An 18885-nucleotide genomic window follows, 5' to 3' on the forward strand; every position below is an offset into this window, starting at 1 on the left:
TTCTAGAAAAATGTTCTGACCAACGTTTCCGATTTTCCTGATTTTTTAGTATTAGCCTATCATGCATTGCACACAAAATAATTATGAAGGAAAGTGATCGATTAATTGTGGCCTTTTTTGTAGAAAAAATTAAAAATATCGAACTTTTCAATTCGCAGGAACATCTCTGAAGTATACACGAATGGCTGTAGATATTTTGTTTACAACCAACCTACTGAATCTAAATTTCACGATTTTGAGTCGTTTTAGAGCCTCCAGCACAATATTTTCTATTTTCTCAGAATTTTTAAATTTCTCCAGAAGACGAGTAAATTAATTAAGTCTGTTAAAAAAATCGAGTTGTGGTTTATTCTTGACCTAGTGAATGTGTTTATTCGCATTTGGTCAAATTTCCAGCCGGATCTGGTCTCGAGTACGTTCTTTGACCATATAATATAGGTATTTTCAATGATATTCTGCAGAATGCTGGTCGAAAAGAAGCCCTCGAAGTTTGCCTGGAAACAGGGACAAATCTAGATAAACCTTTTAAACAGGTCGAAAATGACCCACGACCCAATTTTCATCAGCTTAAATTGATTTCCATGCCTTCTGGAGAAATCGAAAATCGCTCTGGAGGCTTCAGAATGACTAAAAGTGGTGAAACTTGGTTGAGGGAAGTTGAAATCAGCTTCAGAACTTCATCATCATTTTTCAATTAGGTAAGTATAAGTAAATAATACATATTTAGAATCTTATTTACTTTTTAAAATACTTAAGCATAAATCACCGAAATTGGTCAATTTTTAATTTTCAAAAATTCACTAAAAATTGAAAAATCAATTTTAGGCAGCTGAAATTTAGTTAATGGGGGTTCCACCTCGTGTTTTTTTCAAAAATCACGATCTTTTTAAAATCGGAGATGGACACCTCGAAAAGTTTCTTTGTTAGCAAAAAATTTCACTTTTTTCAACTCGTCATCTCAAATTGACGATTTATCAACTCTGTACCTAATGGAGTGGTAAGGTCGAACAGAGGCTCGAACTTGTGACAGGATTGAATTCTTACCTGCCCATGAAGTCGATAACAACGCCCTCTGGAGCGATTTGAAATTGTTGAAGAAAAGACAATTTCTCGCTGGAGGCTTCAGATTAGCTCGAAAATGATGAAGATCAGTTCGGGAGGTCGATTTTAGGGAGTAGAGAAGACATTTAGAGTATTTTTTTTCCAAAAATTACGATTTTGGAAATTTTTTGAAATTTCAGATTTTTAACTCTGAAAAAATAGGCTTCTCTTTTAATTTGTTGAACTAAGATCTGCAATTCGCTTCCTTTGCCTTTCGGCTGAGGGAAGGAGACGACTTTGAGGGAAACGGGCAATTGTTGCAGAAATTGACGATTTTTGTTTTTTTTTTCGAATTTATTAGTACGTTCTTTTTAATTTTGTGAAAAAAATAGGTAGGTAAGTAAGTACTTTTTTCAACTCGTCATCTCGTATTTGCGATTCAACAGTTCTAATCGTTTTGAAGATAGAACTTTTAACTAGATTGTATTTATTTTCAGCCACCGAAGCTCGTTAGAACGCTTTCTGGAAAGATGTCAACTTCTGCTGACAATAAATTTGGTAGGTCGACTTTAGAGAGTAAAGAAGTTTTGAACATTTTTTTTTTTTACATAAATTGTTAATTTCCAATTTTTTTGAAATTTGTGATTTTCAACTCTGAAAAAATAGGCTTCTCTTTTAATCTGTTGAAATACAGGATTTTCAATTCGCTTCCTTTGTCTTTCGGCTGAGGGAAGGAGACGACTTTGAGGGAAATGGGCAATTGTTGTAGAAATTGACGACCTGCTATTTAATTTTGTGAAAAAAAAAATAGGTAAGTAAGTACTTTTTTCAACTCGTCATCTCGTATTTGCGATTCAACAGTTCTAATCGTTTTGAAGGTAGGACTTTTAACTAGATTGTATTTATTTTCAGCCACCGAAGCTCGTTAGAACGTTTTCTGGAAAGATGTCAACTTCCGCTTACAATAAATTTGGGAGATCGACTTTAGAGAGTGAAGAAGTTTTGAACATTTTTTTTTTACATCTAATTGTTAATTTCTGATTTTTTTGAAATTTGAGATTTCCAAATTGCAAAAAATACTGTCTCTTCAACTCGTTACACCTCAGATTTGCGATTTCCTTGCTCTAATCAATTCGTAGCTGCTGTAGTTGATTACAAACGCCTCCTGTAGCGATTTGAAATTGCTGGAGAGAAGTCAATTTCTTGCTGGAGACTCCAGATGAGCTCGAAAATGGTGTAAATCGATCTGGGAGGTCAACTTTGTAGAGTAGAAAAGTTTCGAGTAATTTTTTGCAAAAGTTTAAGGTCTAGGTAGGTGAATGCAAATCCGAGGTCATGAATTAAAAAGTATACCTACTTTTTTTACGAGTTGGAAATCTCAAATTTAAAAAAATCCAATATCACCGATCGGAGTTGACGAATTCAGAATTGTCAATGTTCCTTTGTAAGAAAAAGAAATGAACTATATTTCATCCGTTGACCAGTTTTGATCTCATTAATGATCTTAGTAGAGAAATTCATTATTCGAGCAGACAAACAGAAGAAAATTTCTTCTCCGAATTTCACTCGATAACGAGATAAAAAATAATATTCTCATTGCTGGCATCTCATGTTATAAAGTGTATAAGGAAAAACAGCAGTCGCATAGATAAAACAAAATCATAAATTCGCAAATGTTTTCAACTTGACTGCTATTTCAAGGAGGAAAACATCATTTCGATGACGTCTTTTGCCAGCCTGATTCGAATCAGATTATCTTAAGCATTTATAAAGTATTAAATAATGTAGTTAATTTGCGCCCATATATCTACTACATAACTTACGTAAAGAGATAAGGGAAATTGAGCATTCGAATCAGTTTGTAACGTCAGAGATTCACCGACATCGAGTGACCTACACTTCTGCACAATGTTTACGTAGAAGGTATGGCTTCGATTTACGTAGGTGATGCGAATTTCTTGGTAAAATTTTATTCATGGGGAAATTCGCAATTTTTTTCATTTTGTTTGATACCCTACGATATGGTAAAATGTTGTTGTAGGTGTTCATTTCTTGAGTGAAATTGTGAAATTTTTCAAAAGAAAGGACGTTAGAGATCCAGAAACTTGTAAAATCACAACATTAGTCACTTGGGAAGATGAATTTTTATTTTCTAGACTCATACTAGAGCAATTGACATCTAGAAAGGTACACCTATTATTGTACCTACCTATATTTGTCAATGTAAGCAACTATTGCGTAAGAATGATGAAAACGAACATCTTAAATTTAAAATTGTTTAATTTGTTTATCGATTCCATGAAAAACAATTTCAATACGCATTTTATTCGACGATGGTTAAATAAAGCATTCTTTTCTCTTCACACAAAGAAAGAATAATTTTCTATTTACTTTTTGATAGAATAAAAGCCAAACATGGTAAGTAATAGGTAGTTGCAGAGATATTCCTACTGTATTAGAATTTTTAACGTTCGTTGATTGGATGGTTTGTTTTGTATGTAGTGTAGTCTGATAAGCTTTATCTCTTCAACTCTCAATTCTCAGTGGATGTAGAAGGCAAAGTCGTGGGTCAGTTTGCTTAACATCTTATCGCCTTCAAAGTTTCGGCCGTCTCGCTGCCAGGCCACGAGCATATACGATCGCTTATCACCCGCGAGTATGTATTCTTTTATCATTTTATTGTTCAGTATTTAGTCAGTACCTAATTCAGTTATAAAAGTGCAGCAGACGTGTATGCTCGGTCATTATTTCGCTTCGGTTGACAGTCTTGACGTTTTCGTTGTGAATTGTGATTGCGAATATACGCGAAAGTATACTTAATATAAATTTATCGAGAAATTCAATCGAGTAATCACTTTCAGTCTTCGTGAATCTTGATTCGAGTTTCTACGTACATTCGTCAGTTCTCTCGTGAAAATCGTACCAATTTGAACGTTCGCGTAGTGATCGTGTGTGATATAAAAATACTCGAAGAATGGAATCGGTGAATATTTCATTGGCTGGTTGCGGATTCCTGGGTATATATCATGTCGGAGTGGCTTCTTGCATTAAAAAATATGCTCCTCATCTATTCATGAATAAAATATCCGGTGCTTCGATCGGTGCGTTGGCTGGAGCTTGTTTGCTGACCGATGTTTCGCTGGGTAAGCGTTTCTTTTTCTAGTACCTATTTAAGCGCTAGAACTGCAAGTCAGCAGTTTTCTGGTCGCTGGTTGGTTTATTGAAATTGGGTTTTGCAATGAACTTCGTTAATATTTTTGTACCTATTTTTCTATGTTGCAGGTGTTTTCACCAGTGAAATGTTGCACATTATTTACGAAATTCGTCGCAGACCCCTGGGACCATTTAATCCTTTAGTCAATGTGCAAACCATGTTGCGCAACATATTAATCAATGTAAGTTTAATCGAAAATCTGTAGATTAGTCAGTACCATTAGTCACCTTATAGGTACCTATTAGATATTTTTCAAGATGATCATTTGTGAATTAATGAAAATATTTTATTGCACGATGTTTAGCAAATGCCTAAAAACGCATACGAAACTCTCAGTGGACGATTGTTCATATCGATGACGCGAATCTACGATGGCAGTAATTACATAGTGTCGGAGTTCAAGTCGAATGAGCACCTAATCGAGGTAAATACACACGCATACCTATATCGATTTATTATTATTATACCTACTTAAGTCATTTTCATGATATTAACAATTTTAAGTTCCAACGGTTTATTCGCCAAAATATTTCCAACTTCTAAAGCATTTAAGTCATTTAACAATTAAATCTCACACGAGTAACAGGGTCTTGAAGTTTGTTTTGAGTCTTAGAGGGAATAAGTTACTTCGAAGGCCCAAAGAAAACTCAACAAGAGAACCTCCCGAGAAGTGGGACCCATTTTCTGTCATTCTAAAACCTCGATTGCAATTTCTGTTTACTTCAAAATTTTTGAATTTTGTCCTCATTTCAAAATCGATCGAATGGTGACTTGAGTGATTGTTGACGTTTTTTTGTGTTGTGAATCACGATTGATTTTGTTCTTAAATTCTATAATAACTCGGAGGAAGTATCAGGTGGGAAGGAGGGGGATTTCGGTTCACTTGAGTAATCAAAATGAGCCGCGTAAATGAAAAGCCATTATTCTAGGTTTTCAACAAAAATAGGTTGGGAAGTCTATTCTGAGTGGAAGACTACTCAACAGGGGTCCTCAAAGTTGGGGTAATTTTTGGTAGTGCTGTGTGGAGCCAACATTTTTCCAAGCAGGGGACAGAATAAAATAATCAGGTAAGTGGGTATTAAAAAAAAAACAGAATTGGAGGTGATTTTTTGAAAATTCTTCATACACTGAAAAAAAAGTATGGATAATTTTTACTATTTCAAACAGTAACCGGATCCCATTCAAAAATATTGTGATTTTTACTATGATATTAGTAAATTTTACTATGAGATTAGTAAATTTTACTATGAGAGTAATAAATTTTACCTAATTCTATAGGTAAAATGTATTTTTTGGCTGAGTAAAAATCACTATTATTTTTGAATGGGATCCGGTTACTATACTAAAATAGTAATTTTTATTATTTTTTTTTTTCGTGTAGTCTATCTACATCTGTATTATAAAGCGCCTTCCCAAAAAGTCTCCGAAAAATACGTGAAAAATCAAAAAAAATTATTTAGCCCGTTCTATGGCACCTAGAAAGCTATTTTTTTTTTAAATCGAAACCTTAACATATCTACAATATGAAAAAAATTATCAGACCAACAAATTTTGAAGTTGAAGGGCCCAAATTTCAAGTTGAAATGGGCTGTTTTTGTCGTTTTTTTGATTATTCTCCAATATATCGAAAAGGAAAAAAAACGATGAAGGTGGTTTAATGTCTCATTTTAAAGAGCATTAAATGTTGAACATTTCCCTCACTGACATTACCCCTCTAGGGTGCTTAGTTTTTGAGCTATTTTGAATTCAAATTTCGAATTTCAGTTACTTACACAATTTTGAATTAAATTATCTCGAAAACTAAAAACGCTAGATGGGTAATGTAAACGAGAGAAATGTTCAAAATTTTATGCTCTTTGAAATGGTGTAACCTGTTATCAGATCAAAATTAATCATCTGCGTCAAATTTACTGTTTAGTTCAAAAATACCTGAAAAATAGACGAAAAAATACGTGAAAAATGAAAAAAATTGTTTAGCCCATCCTATGGCACCTAGAAAGCTAATTTTTTTAAATCGAAACCTTAACGTCTCTACAACAATATGAAAAAAATTATCAGACCAACAAATTTTGAAGTTGAAGGGCTAAAATTTAGAGTTGAAATGGGTCTATTCAGCGCTTGAATTAGATGCATGGGTTGTTTGATGGTGATAACCACGTGCGGTGAGAGGAGGTAGCTAACATATGTAGAGGCGACATCGAGCCATTGTTTTGTCAACGTTACCCCGCACGAACTCACCCTTGAACCAAGTTCTTCCTATTCATTCCATAACTCAGGTATCACCAAACACAGAAAAAACGTCTTTTGTTGAGAGTTCATAGGTTTTACACAACAATCAACATCCTAAAGACTTCAAGGAATTAGCCATTTTAAATGAAAACCATTTCACCTATTAAACAAGTACATGTCATGTAAATACCTACAGTGTTTAAAGTATTTTTTCTTTTTCATTAAAAAAATCTATGAATAACCTCATCTATGTACATACAATTGTACATATCTATCTCTATTAAATACAGTGCCTCTCCCAAAAAATACTCGAAAAATACATGGAAAAATACCCGAAAAAATGGAACCTAGAGAGCTAATTTTTTTTATTCGACACGTTGACATATCTTGGAATATAGAAAAAATATACAGCTCAACAATTTTTGAAATTGTAGGACCGGTCCAAATCTTGAGTTCAAAAATGAGCTGTTCTTGCCATTTTTTTGATCATGCTCCAATGTAGATATAGACCTATCAAAATCCAACAAAGCAATAAAGGTGGTAAATGTCTCTTTTTAGAGAGTATTAAATTTTCGAACATTTCTTTCACTTACATTAAGTTACACTCTAGGGTTCTTAGTCCTTGAGCTATTTTGAATCCAAATTTTGAATTTCGGTTACACAATTTTGAATTAAATTAATCTCAAAAACTAACACTGCTAAATGGGTAATGTAAGCAAGGCAAATTTTCATGTGTTTCATACTCTTTGAATGAGGAAGTGTACAATAAAGGGGGTTTGGGGGCGCAGCGGCCAGGTAGCCGTAGCCCCCCTAGTATTTAAATACCTACGTTACTTACCTATATATTCATTTTTTTAAAATATTATCAGATAAATTATTGCTTGAGCCAAGCAGCAGCTAAAAATTTTCATAAATCGATTCTTAAAACAAAAGGTGACTATTTTTCTTGTTTTGTGATGAATTTTTATACATTTCTCTCATGACTAAGCCACTGATTTTTCAGTTTTTTGCTTTGGTTGGGTACCTACCTACCTACCTAATGTTACTCACTCGGAGTAGGATGGGATAAAATATGGTAAGTTTCAAGTCTTATAGGTACTCGTATATTTCATCATCCATTGGGGAAAAAAACTTGATTTTGTCATTTTTTAAGGAGTGGGGGAAGGGGGACAGTAGCACGAATTTTGTCAGTGGGGGTAAAATTTCCGGCAGTCAAGGTTTTTTCCTGATTGCCCTAGCGCACGCTACGGGCCTTTTGAATATAGATCGGTTATTATATCGAAAACTAATCTCAAAGACTGAAAATGTTTTAACCGATTGTTTAGTTTTTCTGTAAAAATGAGGTTGTCTAGCTGCTTTTCATAGCAACAAAAATGATGCATCAGTATTCTAATATAGGTAAGTAATCTTTGAAACCAGGTTGATCGAGTAAAATAAAAATGTCGAAAGATATTGACAAAATTCAGTAAAGACCTTCTTATTGAGTTGAGAGTCACGTAAAAAAATTTGAGCTCCGGGGGCACTTCTAAAGAAGAGCTATAGGGGTGCTGAAAGAAAGGGAATTTTCAAAATAATCGTGGTTTTTTTCGCTCAATCTAGCCCATACCCACCCTATTTTCGGAAAAATGACCCGTTTCAAATGATACCAACTCTTTGTAGGTATTTGAGATTCTGCATTCTGCGCCGATTTAGGACGATTATGACATCAAAATCCAAGACTATTTTTAGGTTTCTATACTAAGCGGTTGAAAATTTGCAAATCACATGGTATTTTTGAGTGAATTCGTACTTTGAAAATTTTTTTGTTCTCAAATATTTCACATTAATTATGTAGTTAAGTATATACCAAAACATGGATAGATATCATTTCTGAAACTGGGGGAGTATTTTGTTATGCAATGGTGCCAATTTTTTAGTCATTATTGCTAATTTCAGAAAATCGAGAAAAATAGCTAAAAACTTGTCAATTTTCATATTTTTTTAAAAATTGGGGACAAGGACAATGGTCTAAAAATTGACGCGTTTTAAAATATTTCCCCAGCTTCAGAAATTACACCGTTTGAAGTTTTGGCATAATTAATGCGAAATACTTATCTGAGGGGGGCGGGGGGGCAATCAAAATATAGATATATTTTCATCTTCTCAGTAGAATCCTATGAAGATGGTCTTGGATTTTGACGAGAGTAGCCCGCAAGTGGACTAAAAATCTCAGAAAACTATCTTTTGTAATTGGGCTATTTTTCCTGAAACAAGATGGTTAGGTAGTAAGAGCATAAAACTCACAATTTTTTTTTAAATTTCTCCTTCTTTGAAGATCCACATCTCCCCTCCAGGGATACCTTCAGAGCTGAAATTTTTTCTAGAGTAACTTTCAACTCATGATGAAGGTTTTCACTGAATTTAGTCAAAACTCTCGATGATTCTTTTGTTTCACGATCCATTCAAATGCTTTTATTGAAACGTGATACTGAAGATGCGCCAATTGAACAGTTGTTTTTGAAACGTGCCATATTCGATGGTAAGCTGCCTTTGTTTGTTAATTCTTGGAACTGGTTCGGTGGTTCCATGACTTCTGATTCGTTGATTGTGTATTTGGAATTTGTACTCCAGTGGTTTCCATTTGCCTGCAAGTTTCACACATAACATTTTTGATTTGTTAATTTTATTTTGGCCCATTAGCTCACTGAAGTTGCCCTCCAGGAATCGGCTCAAATATAAATAAACTCGTGAAACAGATCGAGAATATGAGAATATACTTAAGCCACAAATCGATTTTAAGCTCCCCAAATTAATTCCGACGCATTTTAGATAAATTTTGAAATTTCTGAAGAAATCAGAAATCACGCTGGAGGTTGCAGAATGGCCTTATTAATAATGAAATTCGTCCAGGGAAGTTGATATTAGATTCAGGACCAATTTTCATATATTTTTAATTATGAAGTAAACGCATTTTTTGCATAAATTGATTTTAATCACCAAAAAAATAATCAACGAATCGTGGATTTTTTTTCAAAGAGGTGGGATATGCAGTTCATTTACCTTTTGGCTTTAAGTCTGCTTACCTATTGCATGAAAAAATCAATTTCTGAAATGTGGTTATTTTTTGTCAAGTTCTTTTAAGAGATATGAATTGTTCAGTCGAGAAGTTGTTTCAATTTTTATTGTATCATCAAATCATTTCAATGGCTCACTGACGTACTGTGTCTGGGCACTTTTTACGCGATCTAGCTATTCTATAAAATTCTGTCAAGTTATTTCGATCGTATCAATTCAAGTCTGTAAGGTCCTAAGGTCAGTCATAAATAGACTGCGTTCGTCAATTTTGAGAACTTGAGTGGTAGACGACTAGACGTACATATATATACTTATCTAAAATGGAAGAAATGACCGTGTGTAGAATGGAATTTTACTATGTCGTAGGTAGGTAGTCTACTCTTATTGCAGACGATAATCGTACGCGTGTAAAGACAATTGAAAGGTAAATGTGAGTAAACATTATAATAATGGCCAGGTAGATAAAAAATATTTTTCAATAAATCGTCGATAAAACACGTAGATTGTACGACGTAACGATTTTAAACTTTTCCGTATTTATAATTAAAATATCATGATGTACTGAGAAATCAGACAGGGTAGGTCGAAGCGTAATCAATACTACAAGACAAGCTCGATGCGAAAAATTACAATACCTATCCTATGTAGCTATATAATAGCCATGTAAAATGTGTAATACCTCGTGGAATGCTTTATCATCAATGTAATGATGATTCCCTGAAAAATGAATATCAAATCCATGTCCGCTTAGTACATATTAAATATTATGTATTTATGGCATTGTGTTATCCCCATGCAATCGTCTTTGATCGTACGTCAAATTTTTATTGTTTTCTACGTTTTATTATTTTGTTGTTTGCTTTGTTCAGCTCGGTCTACGCACGAAAGAACATAAGTAATATTACGTACCTAATCTGAAACATCTTTATTTTTATGATATTTTAGGTGTTATTGGCCAGCGCTTTTGTACCTGGATTTTCTGGCTTCATTCCACCTAAACTGGGAGAATATCGTTATATCGACGGCGGATTCAGCAACAATTTACCTATTTTGGACGAAAACACTATCACTGTATCTCCTTTTTGCGGCGAGTCTGATATTTGTCCGAGAGATGCTTCAGTGCAATTGTTTCACGTATGTTTTTCAATCTACTTACCTATAGGTACCTATTTAGAGACAGCGATGCAACGCTGTGGATAACTCTACTCGACACACAGAGTTATATCCACAATTATACTGGCAGATTTGGCAAAAACTGTGCCTGTTTCAGAAATTTGAGTGAAAAACATAAACTTTTTGTTTTGATAATATTGGCGAAACATTGGATTTTTTTAGGCAATCTGGGCCAAAAAAAATTTTTTCGGAAACTTCGATTTAAAAAAAAAAAAAAAAGTTTTTGGTACCTATTTTTTGCAATGCATTGGACTTTTTTTTCGAATAGAAAAAATTAAGGCTTTTTGACAATAAGAAAAAACTAAGCATTTTATTGCAAATTTGAGCAAAAAAAATGGAACGTTCTGATAAAGACTTTTTGACAATTTTTGGCAGAATTTCTAACAATTTAGACATAAAAACAAGACTTTTTAAAACTTTTTGATCATTTTAATTTCAAAAAATGTTACCCAAACACAATTTTATTTTTTTAAAAACTTGTTTTTCTGAACAATTTTGGAATAATTTCGACTCGATGACAATTTTGATAAAAAACAGGACGTTTTTGACGATTTTGAAAACACATCGGACTCTTTCTAAAAATTTAGGCGATAGAAAGGACTTTTAAGGGATTTTTTTCAGAAAATATAATCTTTTGGCGATTCAGCAAAATTGAACTGATCTCCATTGACAATTTTCGCAAAACAACAGGCTTTTATTCGGAAACTTTTGAGGGGAAAAACAAGAGTTCACGATAAAAAATCAATACTTTTCGGATTTTTTGTCAAAAAAAAATGGATTTTTTTTTAGCAATTTTGATTAAAATTGGAGCTTCTTGACAACTTGAGCCGAAAATAAGATCTTTGGCAAGGAAATGTGACTTTTGACAAAGATGATTCTCTTTGACTAGTTTGACAAAAACGCAGTGGGTACCCTCTTCTGACAACTTTTACAATAAGCAACTCCTTTTTCTGGCAAAGCTTGGCCAAATAACAAGGGATATTTTAGCAATCTGCGCAAAAAAAACAAAGACTTTTAAAATTCTTGTCAAAAAGTAATACTTTTTTTTGGCAATTTTTACAAAAACGGGACTTTTTTATTATGATGTCAAAAAACAGGGCCTTCTAGGCAATTCTGGAAAAAGTAGATATTACTTTAAAATTTTGGCTAAACATGGAATTTTAATAAAATATGAGATTTTTTAGCATTTTGTGTCTAAAAATGGAGTTTTTTCTCGGGTATTCTGAAAAACAAAAAAGAAACCATGATTTTAAATGCAATTTCTACAAAAAAAAAACAGGACTAGGCATTTGGCAATTTTGAAAAAAAAAACATCTGGATTTGTCACTCTGTGTTGTACCAGCTACAATGTAATTGTCTAAAAAATGATCGTTAGTCTATTATTAATTGCAGGTAAATTTATGCAATACCAGCGTCGAAGTATCGAAGCCAAATATTTACAGATTTGCAAGAATTTTATTCCCACCAGGTCCAGAAGTATGTACTTAGATCTTCAATACAATATACCTACTTATTTCCTCAAGTTTTCGATACCTAACGTTATAGCCTTGCCATGTAATTTAGGTTCTGTCCGAAATGTGTAAGCAAGGATTCGACGACGCTTTGAAATTCTTACAACGCAACAATATGATTAGTTGTACCAAATGTTTGAGCGTTCAAAGGACAATATCGTTAACTCACAATATACATAAACAAAAACACGAACAAAACGAATCGTACGATCCTCAATGCGAAGAATGTGTCTACCATATAAAAGTAAGTAGGCTTAATTTCTAAGAAAACCTCAAACTGCGAGTTCGCGACTTTTCTATAATGTAGGATTCGTAATTTATTCATTTGTGATTTTTGTTATGATGTTTATCTAGGAAGCTACGAGTTCAAAGTTACCCGAATCAGTGCTGCAGAATTTCGAAAGTTCGATCGAAATGGCCAATAAAGAGCTTGCCAATTGGTTATACAGGCATCGCAGCTTGAAAATCGTATCGATCGTTAGTTTACCATATTTCTTCACAGTGGATTTGATACTGGCTATTTTGAAAAAGTTTGTACACTACATTACCTACATATTGCATATTAATAACAAATAATGACTCTTTGCTCTGTATCATTAACTCTGATAATTCATTATTTCTCAGATTGCGCGAAATTACTCCAGACTTGCAGGATAAGTGGGCCACAATACGTAAACACTTGGTTGATGTACTCCTCAACATTCTGCACAAACTCAACAAAACTGACTTGTTTTTGGTATCCAAAGTTTATGGTCCTTTAGCGATTTCCACTTCCGCAGATGGTAAGTTGTTGAAAAACTGTTCATTTCAAAACGTGTAAATTCTTCATTAGTAATTTTACACTTTTAATTTCAAATTTATATAAGTTCGGGGGTCGGACTCTTTATCGTGTGGATGGTACCTACTACCTAGGTACTTGAGTTGTTTGAACGAAAAACGTGAGAATTAATGTGTGTTGGAAACTTTGTACTCGTTCTTAGACATTTTATAATCGTATGTCTCGCGAATCAATGTATTTTCATTTCGTTTTCATGTTTTCGGCATTAATTACAAAAATTTCTCATATAGGTTGTGGTTGATATTATAATGAGGTGAACGGCGGTACTGGCTGGTATGCATATATGTGAAATCGAATATTCGCGTTTACATTGAAGGAAATTCATATAATTACATTCGTCTTTAACCTTCACATTGCCGATGATACTGTCGTATCACTTTTTTTTATATTCTCGCTCTTTTTTCCGCTCACTTTTTCTCTCTTTCGATGCGATCTTATGACAAGTCTGAGTTCCAAACACTTCCCCGCTGTTACTTGAATTAATTTTACTGACGATTATTAGGTAGAACAAGGTTGAAGAAAATAATTTCTCCAATTGAAAAATATTATCATTTTTGCTCGATGAAAATGTATAACTTATCAGCGTACCTAATTGTCGAATTGTTTATCGAAAAAATTCTAACTTTTATCGTTAAATTCAAAAGCTATTCGCGCCTTTTATCTTTTTTCCTTTATTTTACTGTCAAACCTCTCTCGCCATAATGATTATGGTTTATTTATACCTACCTATCTAAAAGTCAATATTAGCTTTATTTCATCAATCGCAACCGAATGTATCGGTTCAATCCAGATTTTATTTCTCGGATGATAATCGACCATCTTTTGTTTTTAGAAAAACGAAATGCTAGTCCACCCGATGAGATAACAGGCCGGAAGGAAGTGATTCAACTCGATTTCGATTCTGATATTGTGTAAGTAATTGTTAATCTTGTGTTGAATTTTCTCTTGCAACCTAAGTAGATTTAGCAACCCTGAAATAACCAAGTAGATAAATTGCGTCGTCGATGCGATTGTTTTTCTTTTTTTCATTTCTAATATTGGTGTTTTTCTTTATTACCATACAGAATCAACACGATGGAAAGTGACGCAGCTAAGAATGAAGAATCTTTTGTAATAAATCCCACTGAAATGACGACGGTGCATGACGACGCTTATGATAATTTAATCGAGACTATTGATCACCACGAATCGCTAATGGCGTTTTATTACATGGATGACAGTGATAAGGTGAGTTGAATCTGCGTTTTATTTTGATTTTGCGTGTTCCCGACGTGTTGTCTAACAATGGCACAGTATTGACAAGTGTTTGGCACTGAATTGGCATAGGCATTACATAGTTCTGTGTCACAAACTTGTCACATAATAGGTAAATGGCAGTACAAAATTGGCAGTTTCGAGCTGTCATTTAATTAGCACTGAAATTACACTTGAAATGATATAAATTTACTCATTCATCTACCCACTCTATTTCAAGGTTATTTTACTGGAAATGACTAAAAGAATTGTCTCAAAGGTGTAGGAGAATGCCTCGATCATTTAATAGGTACCTGGAACCTTCTGAATTCGCTCTTCGGTTTAAAAGAAACCAAGCTAAACTGAAGAAGAATGTCTCAAAAACCCCCATAACCAAAATTTCCAATCTGAAAATTCATTTTCGGATTTTTGGTGAATTTTTGAAAATTTAGAAAATCCAAAAAAACTTGCTAAAAAGCAATTTTTCAACTTTTTTATGAAATATAAATTTTTTCAGCAAAATGAATTATTTCCATTCCTACATATCAACAATTTGATGGTTTTGAGCAATTCCGAAGCCTCCAGTGATTTTTGAATGTTCTTCCAAAATTTAAAATCGTTCTGAATAATGCCAAAAATGAACTACAACATCTATAACTTTAGTTTGTAATTATTGGTCACCCTGTTGACCGTTTTAGCTGACTATTGAGAAATTTTCAGGAGCATGTGAGTTCAAAAATGAATTTTTGACCAAACAACAAGTTCTAAAAAAGTGAAACAATCACATTTTCAAAGAAAATATCCAACAAAAACAGTCAACAGAATGCTCAACAAACACCGACCAAAATTATAGGTATCTAGGTACCGAAACTCCTTTTTAAAGCGGTCAACTGAGTAGAAAATGTCAAGTTATAGGTATTGAAGTTCATTTTTGGCCCTTCCAAACCGATTTGGAACTTCAGGAGGAAATTGAAAAATTCTTTACAGACTTCAGAATTGTCCAAAACGCTCACTGTTGAAATGTAGGAATTGAATTGATGGAATTATTCACATTGATGGTTCACGTTTCTCAAAAGAATGTATATTTCATGAAAAAGTTTGAAATCGTTCTAAAAACAGTGTTCTTGAATTTTTAAAAAATTCAGAAATTCGCCAAAATTCCAAAAATTAGATGGGTTTTAGAACACATTTACATATATAAGTTTATTTTGTTCAAATCGAAGAGGGTAGGTAAGTTCAAAAAGTTCCTCTAGGTACTCATTACCTACCTAATAAAATGTTTAATCATCAAACATGTGGTTTTCGTTTTCCACATTTGAAATTGGAATCACAAATAAAATTATGGAGTATTTTATTTTTGGCTATCAATAAGAATTGAGACTCTACCTTCCTTACTTCTCTCCCCAAGATACCCTTTTTATACAGTTAGAAAGTGACATAAAAAAGCATCACAATAGAGATGACTCGAAGTCAAGGTTTTAGATGCGCGTGGGTTGAAAGTAGGTAGTCTTTTTTTTCTTCAAATATGTTGGCAGAAATGCACTCAATAGCACTAATTGGCCGATTCTAAAGAAATATATAAATGGCCTGATGATCAGTGCCTCCCTCACTTGCTCATGTACCTCTTCTTCTGGTCAATTGAGTCATCAAACATCTGGTTTTCATTTTCCACATTTGAAGTTGGAATCACAATTAAAATTATGGAGTATTTTATTTTTGGCTATCAATAAGAATTGAGACTCTACCTTCCTTACTTCTCTCCCCAAGATACCCTTTTTATATGGTTAGAAAGTGACATAAAAAAGCATCACGATAGAGATGACTCGAAGTCAAGGTTTTAGATGCGCGTGGGTTGAAAGTAGGTAGTCTTTTTTTTCTTCAAATATGTTGGCAGAAATGCACTCAATAGCACTAATTGGCCGATTCTAAAGAAATATAAATGGCCTGATGATCAGTGCCTCCCTCACTTGCTCATGTACCTCTTCTTTTGGTCAATTGAGTGCCAGTTGTACTGTCTGCACGATTGCTTCATCCCCTGCATGACATGTACATATTTAAATCATCGTTGCTGTTTTTTCAGATGAACGTAGTGGAATTCTTCGATGTGACTCGTGATGCTGGAGAAAGTTGTGACACTACAGACGCCGAGCAATCTGGTCCTAGAGAAAATCATCACCAGCATAATCATCATCATCACCACCATAACCATCAAACTCATCACCGTCATTCCCAACCAACCTTAACTCACACATACATGCACGGTTGGAAACTGGAAAACGGTGATATTTCCAGCGTTATTCATTCGACCGAAGGTGATTAATTTTTGCTCACTTGACTCACAATTTTTAAGCAGTTTGTCAAAATATCATTTTTTTAATTTCAATTTTTTGAATTCCTCACGTTTAGATGACTGTGAAGACAATGTTTCCAGTAAAACCGACTCAAACGAGCAAATAAATGTTTCTTCGGACCCAGAAAGTGAATGGAGTAGAAAAAATGACCAGACAGAGAATCAAAATACTCTTCCAGAACCTGAACATCGTTTCGTCAAGAAATCCTCGAAATCAGTTATCATTGTTACTTGAAAGGAATGGAGAATTTTTTTTAAAAGTGATACCTACTTAGTTTATGTACAAGAAGTGGTTTACTGGTACTGATTTTCTTTGTTTTTAAAGTCTCGCTTCGTTGCTGTATTTTTGTATTTTTTTTTCGGTTGTGGAATTATCTTCATTCCTATCAATTTCTGTTCCTTTTTTCTTCTCAGTTGAATAGGTATCAAAGTTTTGCCGGGAGTTTTTTTTTTTTTTTTTTTTGGCTATTTCAGTATTAGCTTTTAGATGAACGTTTACTTACTATACCCTTGCTGTGCTGAAATATTCAAGTTCGAGTTGATCATCTGTATCGGATTAGTTTCATTTTTATTATTTTATCTTTTATTATTTGGTTTCTATCATTAAAATTAAGCTGAATCGTCTTAAATGTCATGCCGAAGTAGAGTAGGTATAGATAAGTTCTTGTTTTTACACTTTTGTGTAAGAAAAAATGTAATACCTAGCCTCATTGCTATGATAGATCATTATACTTAATAATCTACTTGCTTCTTATATTATTAAACTAATATTTTTTCTACTCTTTTTTTTCATTTTTTTGTTCCTATTGTATTTTTTTCAACTTCTAGAATGTTTTTTGTTCATTTTTGTAATGTTATGTATGTTTTATTTATTTTATTAGCGTTGATATTATCAAAGTGTTCATTATACTTGAAGAATCTCTTGCTTAAGGTGGATCTTTATTATTTTGAATAGTTGGAAATTGAAAAGCTAATTTACAGGCATCAACGCTTTGTTGTAAGTTAATTATTTTCTCAATTATATTGTTTTTTTTTCCCTTTGAAAAATGTTATTTTCTTATACATACGTATTTACCAACTGTAAATCGTAATTGATCCAAATTTAAACCCCTCCTCCATCAATTGAGTACGGTTTTAAGGCGTTCTGGAGCCTTCAGCAAATTTGTGGATTTCTCAGTTTGGAAAAAATTGTAAGAAAACTGATCAATATGAAATTCAGCACCTTAAACTTGCATCATAATTGGTTTTTGTCACCTCTTCTACTCATTTTGGCACGAATGTTTGTAGTCTCCTTCAGTCAGTTTAAATGAAAAATTTTCTAATGAGAGTTCCTCTTGAGGTGTCTGTCTCTGATTGGAATGGGGTTGAGATTTCTGGAAACAGCATGGTCTGAAACCTAAAATAAAAACGAAATTTCAGCTCGCTAAATTAACTTCGATATTCGGTGAATTTTTGTAATCCAAAGTAATTGGTGGTATTTTGAAACTAAGTAATATTAACACTTTAGAACCGAATTTGACCGTTTCTGGCCAAGTATTCCAGAGCCTCCGATGCAAATTTCAATTTCCTAGGATTTTAAAAATTCCCCAGTAGTGGTGGAAATCAATTTAGGCAGCTAAAGATCGAGTTGTGGCTTATTCTTGCCATGTTTAAAAAATTTTCCATATTTGAGCTGATTTGCAGGATTTGGATCGATTTTCATGACACTGGAACAAGTTTTCGAAAGCTTGACAAAACGATCAAGATTAAGTAGATGGACGACAAATCTTACTGCTTTAAACCAATTTTTTAAATCCAACATATAGTAAGTTTGAAATACTTGTAAGTTGTAGGTATTGCAATAAACTTAATTAGAGGGAGGAAATTTACAAATAGAAATTGGGCGAATTGTCATGAAATTTTTCGGCACACAGACTCGCTTCCTCTAATCGTTCTTCAACTTTTCTACGAGCATATTTTCAAAAAAAAACTAATCCCTCAAGTTGAGAAGAGGGCGACAAAAAATTTCAAACTCCTGAAAAAAACCACATGGCCGTGCGTTGAGTTTCATTTTGAAACCAGTTTCACCATGAAATCTAAACAGGTTTATTTAGCCCAGTCATTTTGGGCAATTTTCCACGTGTCAAGTATCCCCCCCCCCCAAAAAAAAATATACTCGTAGCAGTGAGGATATCGAGGAAGGCAATACCATCCTGACAGTTTGGATCCTATTTGAGGTGGCCACTTCATGGAAAAAGCATGG

The 18885-nt window shown here is 33.6% G+C and overlaps 1 protein-coding gene across 1 annotated transcript; it reads left to right on the forward strand.

Annotated features, from left to right (window-relative positions):
- The first annotated feature begins 3591 nt into the window (after positions 1–3591).
- On the forward strand, positions 3592–17690 carry bmm (brummer). Its single transcript, XM_065343809.1, has 12 exons — positions 3592–4184; positions 4324–4436; positions 4560–4679; positions 10484–10672; positions 12104–12187; positions 12275–12466; positions 12577–12752; positions 12847–13004; positions 13893–13971; positions 14125–14287; positions 16374–16605; positions 16700–17690. The coding sequence occupies exons 1-12, from the start codon at positions 4016–4018 to the stop codon at positions 16876–16878; spliced, it is 1854 nt and encodes a 617-aa protein (XP_065199881.1). The 5' UTR covers positions 3592–4015; the 3' UTR covers positions 16879–17690.
- The last annotated feature ends 1195 nt before the right edge of the window (positions 17691–18885 follow it).

The sequence above is a fragment of the Planococcus citri genome, chromosome 1 (genome assembly GCF_950023065.1).
Source record: "Planococcus citri chromosome 1, ihPlaCitr1.1, whole genome shotgun sequence".
NCBI classification, from domain to species: domain Eukaryota; kingdom Metazoa; phylum Arthropoda; class Insecta; order Hemiptera; family Pseudococcidae; genus Planococcus; species Planococcus citri.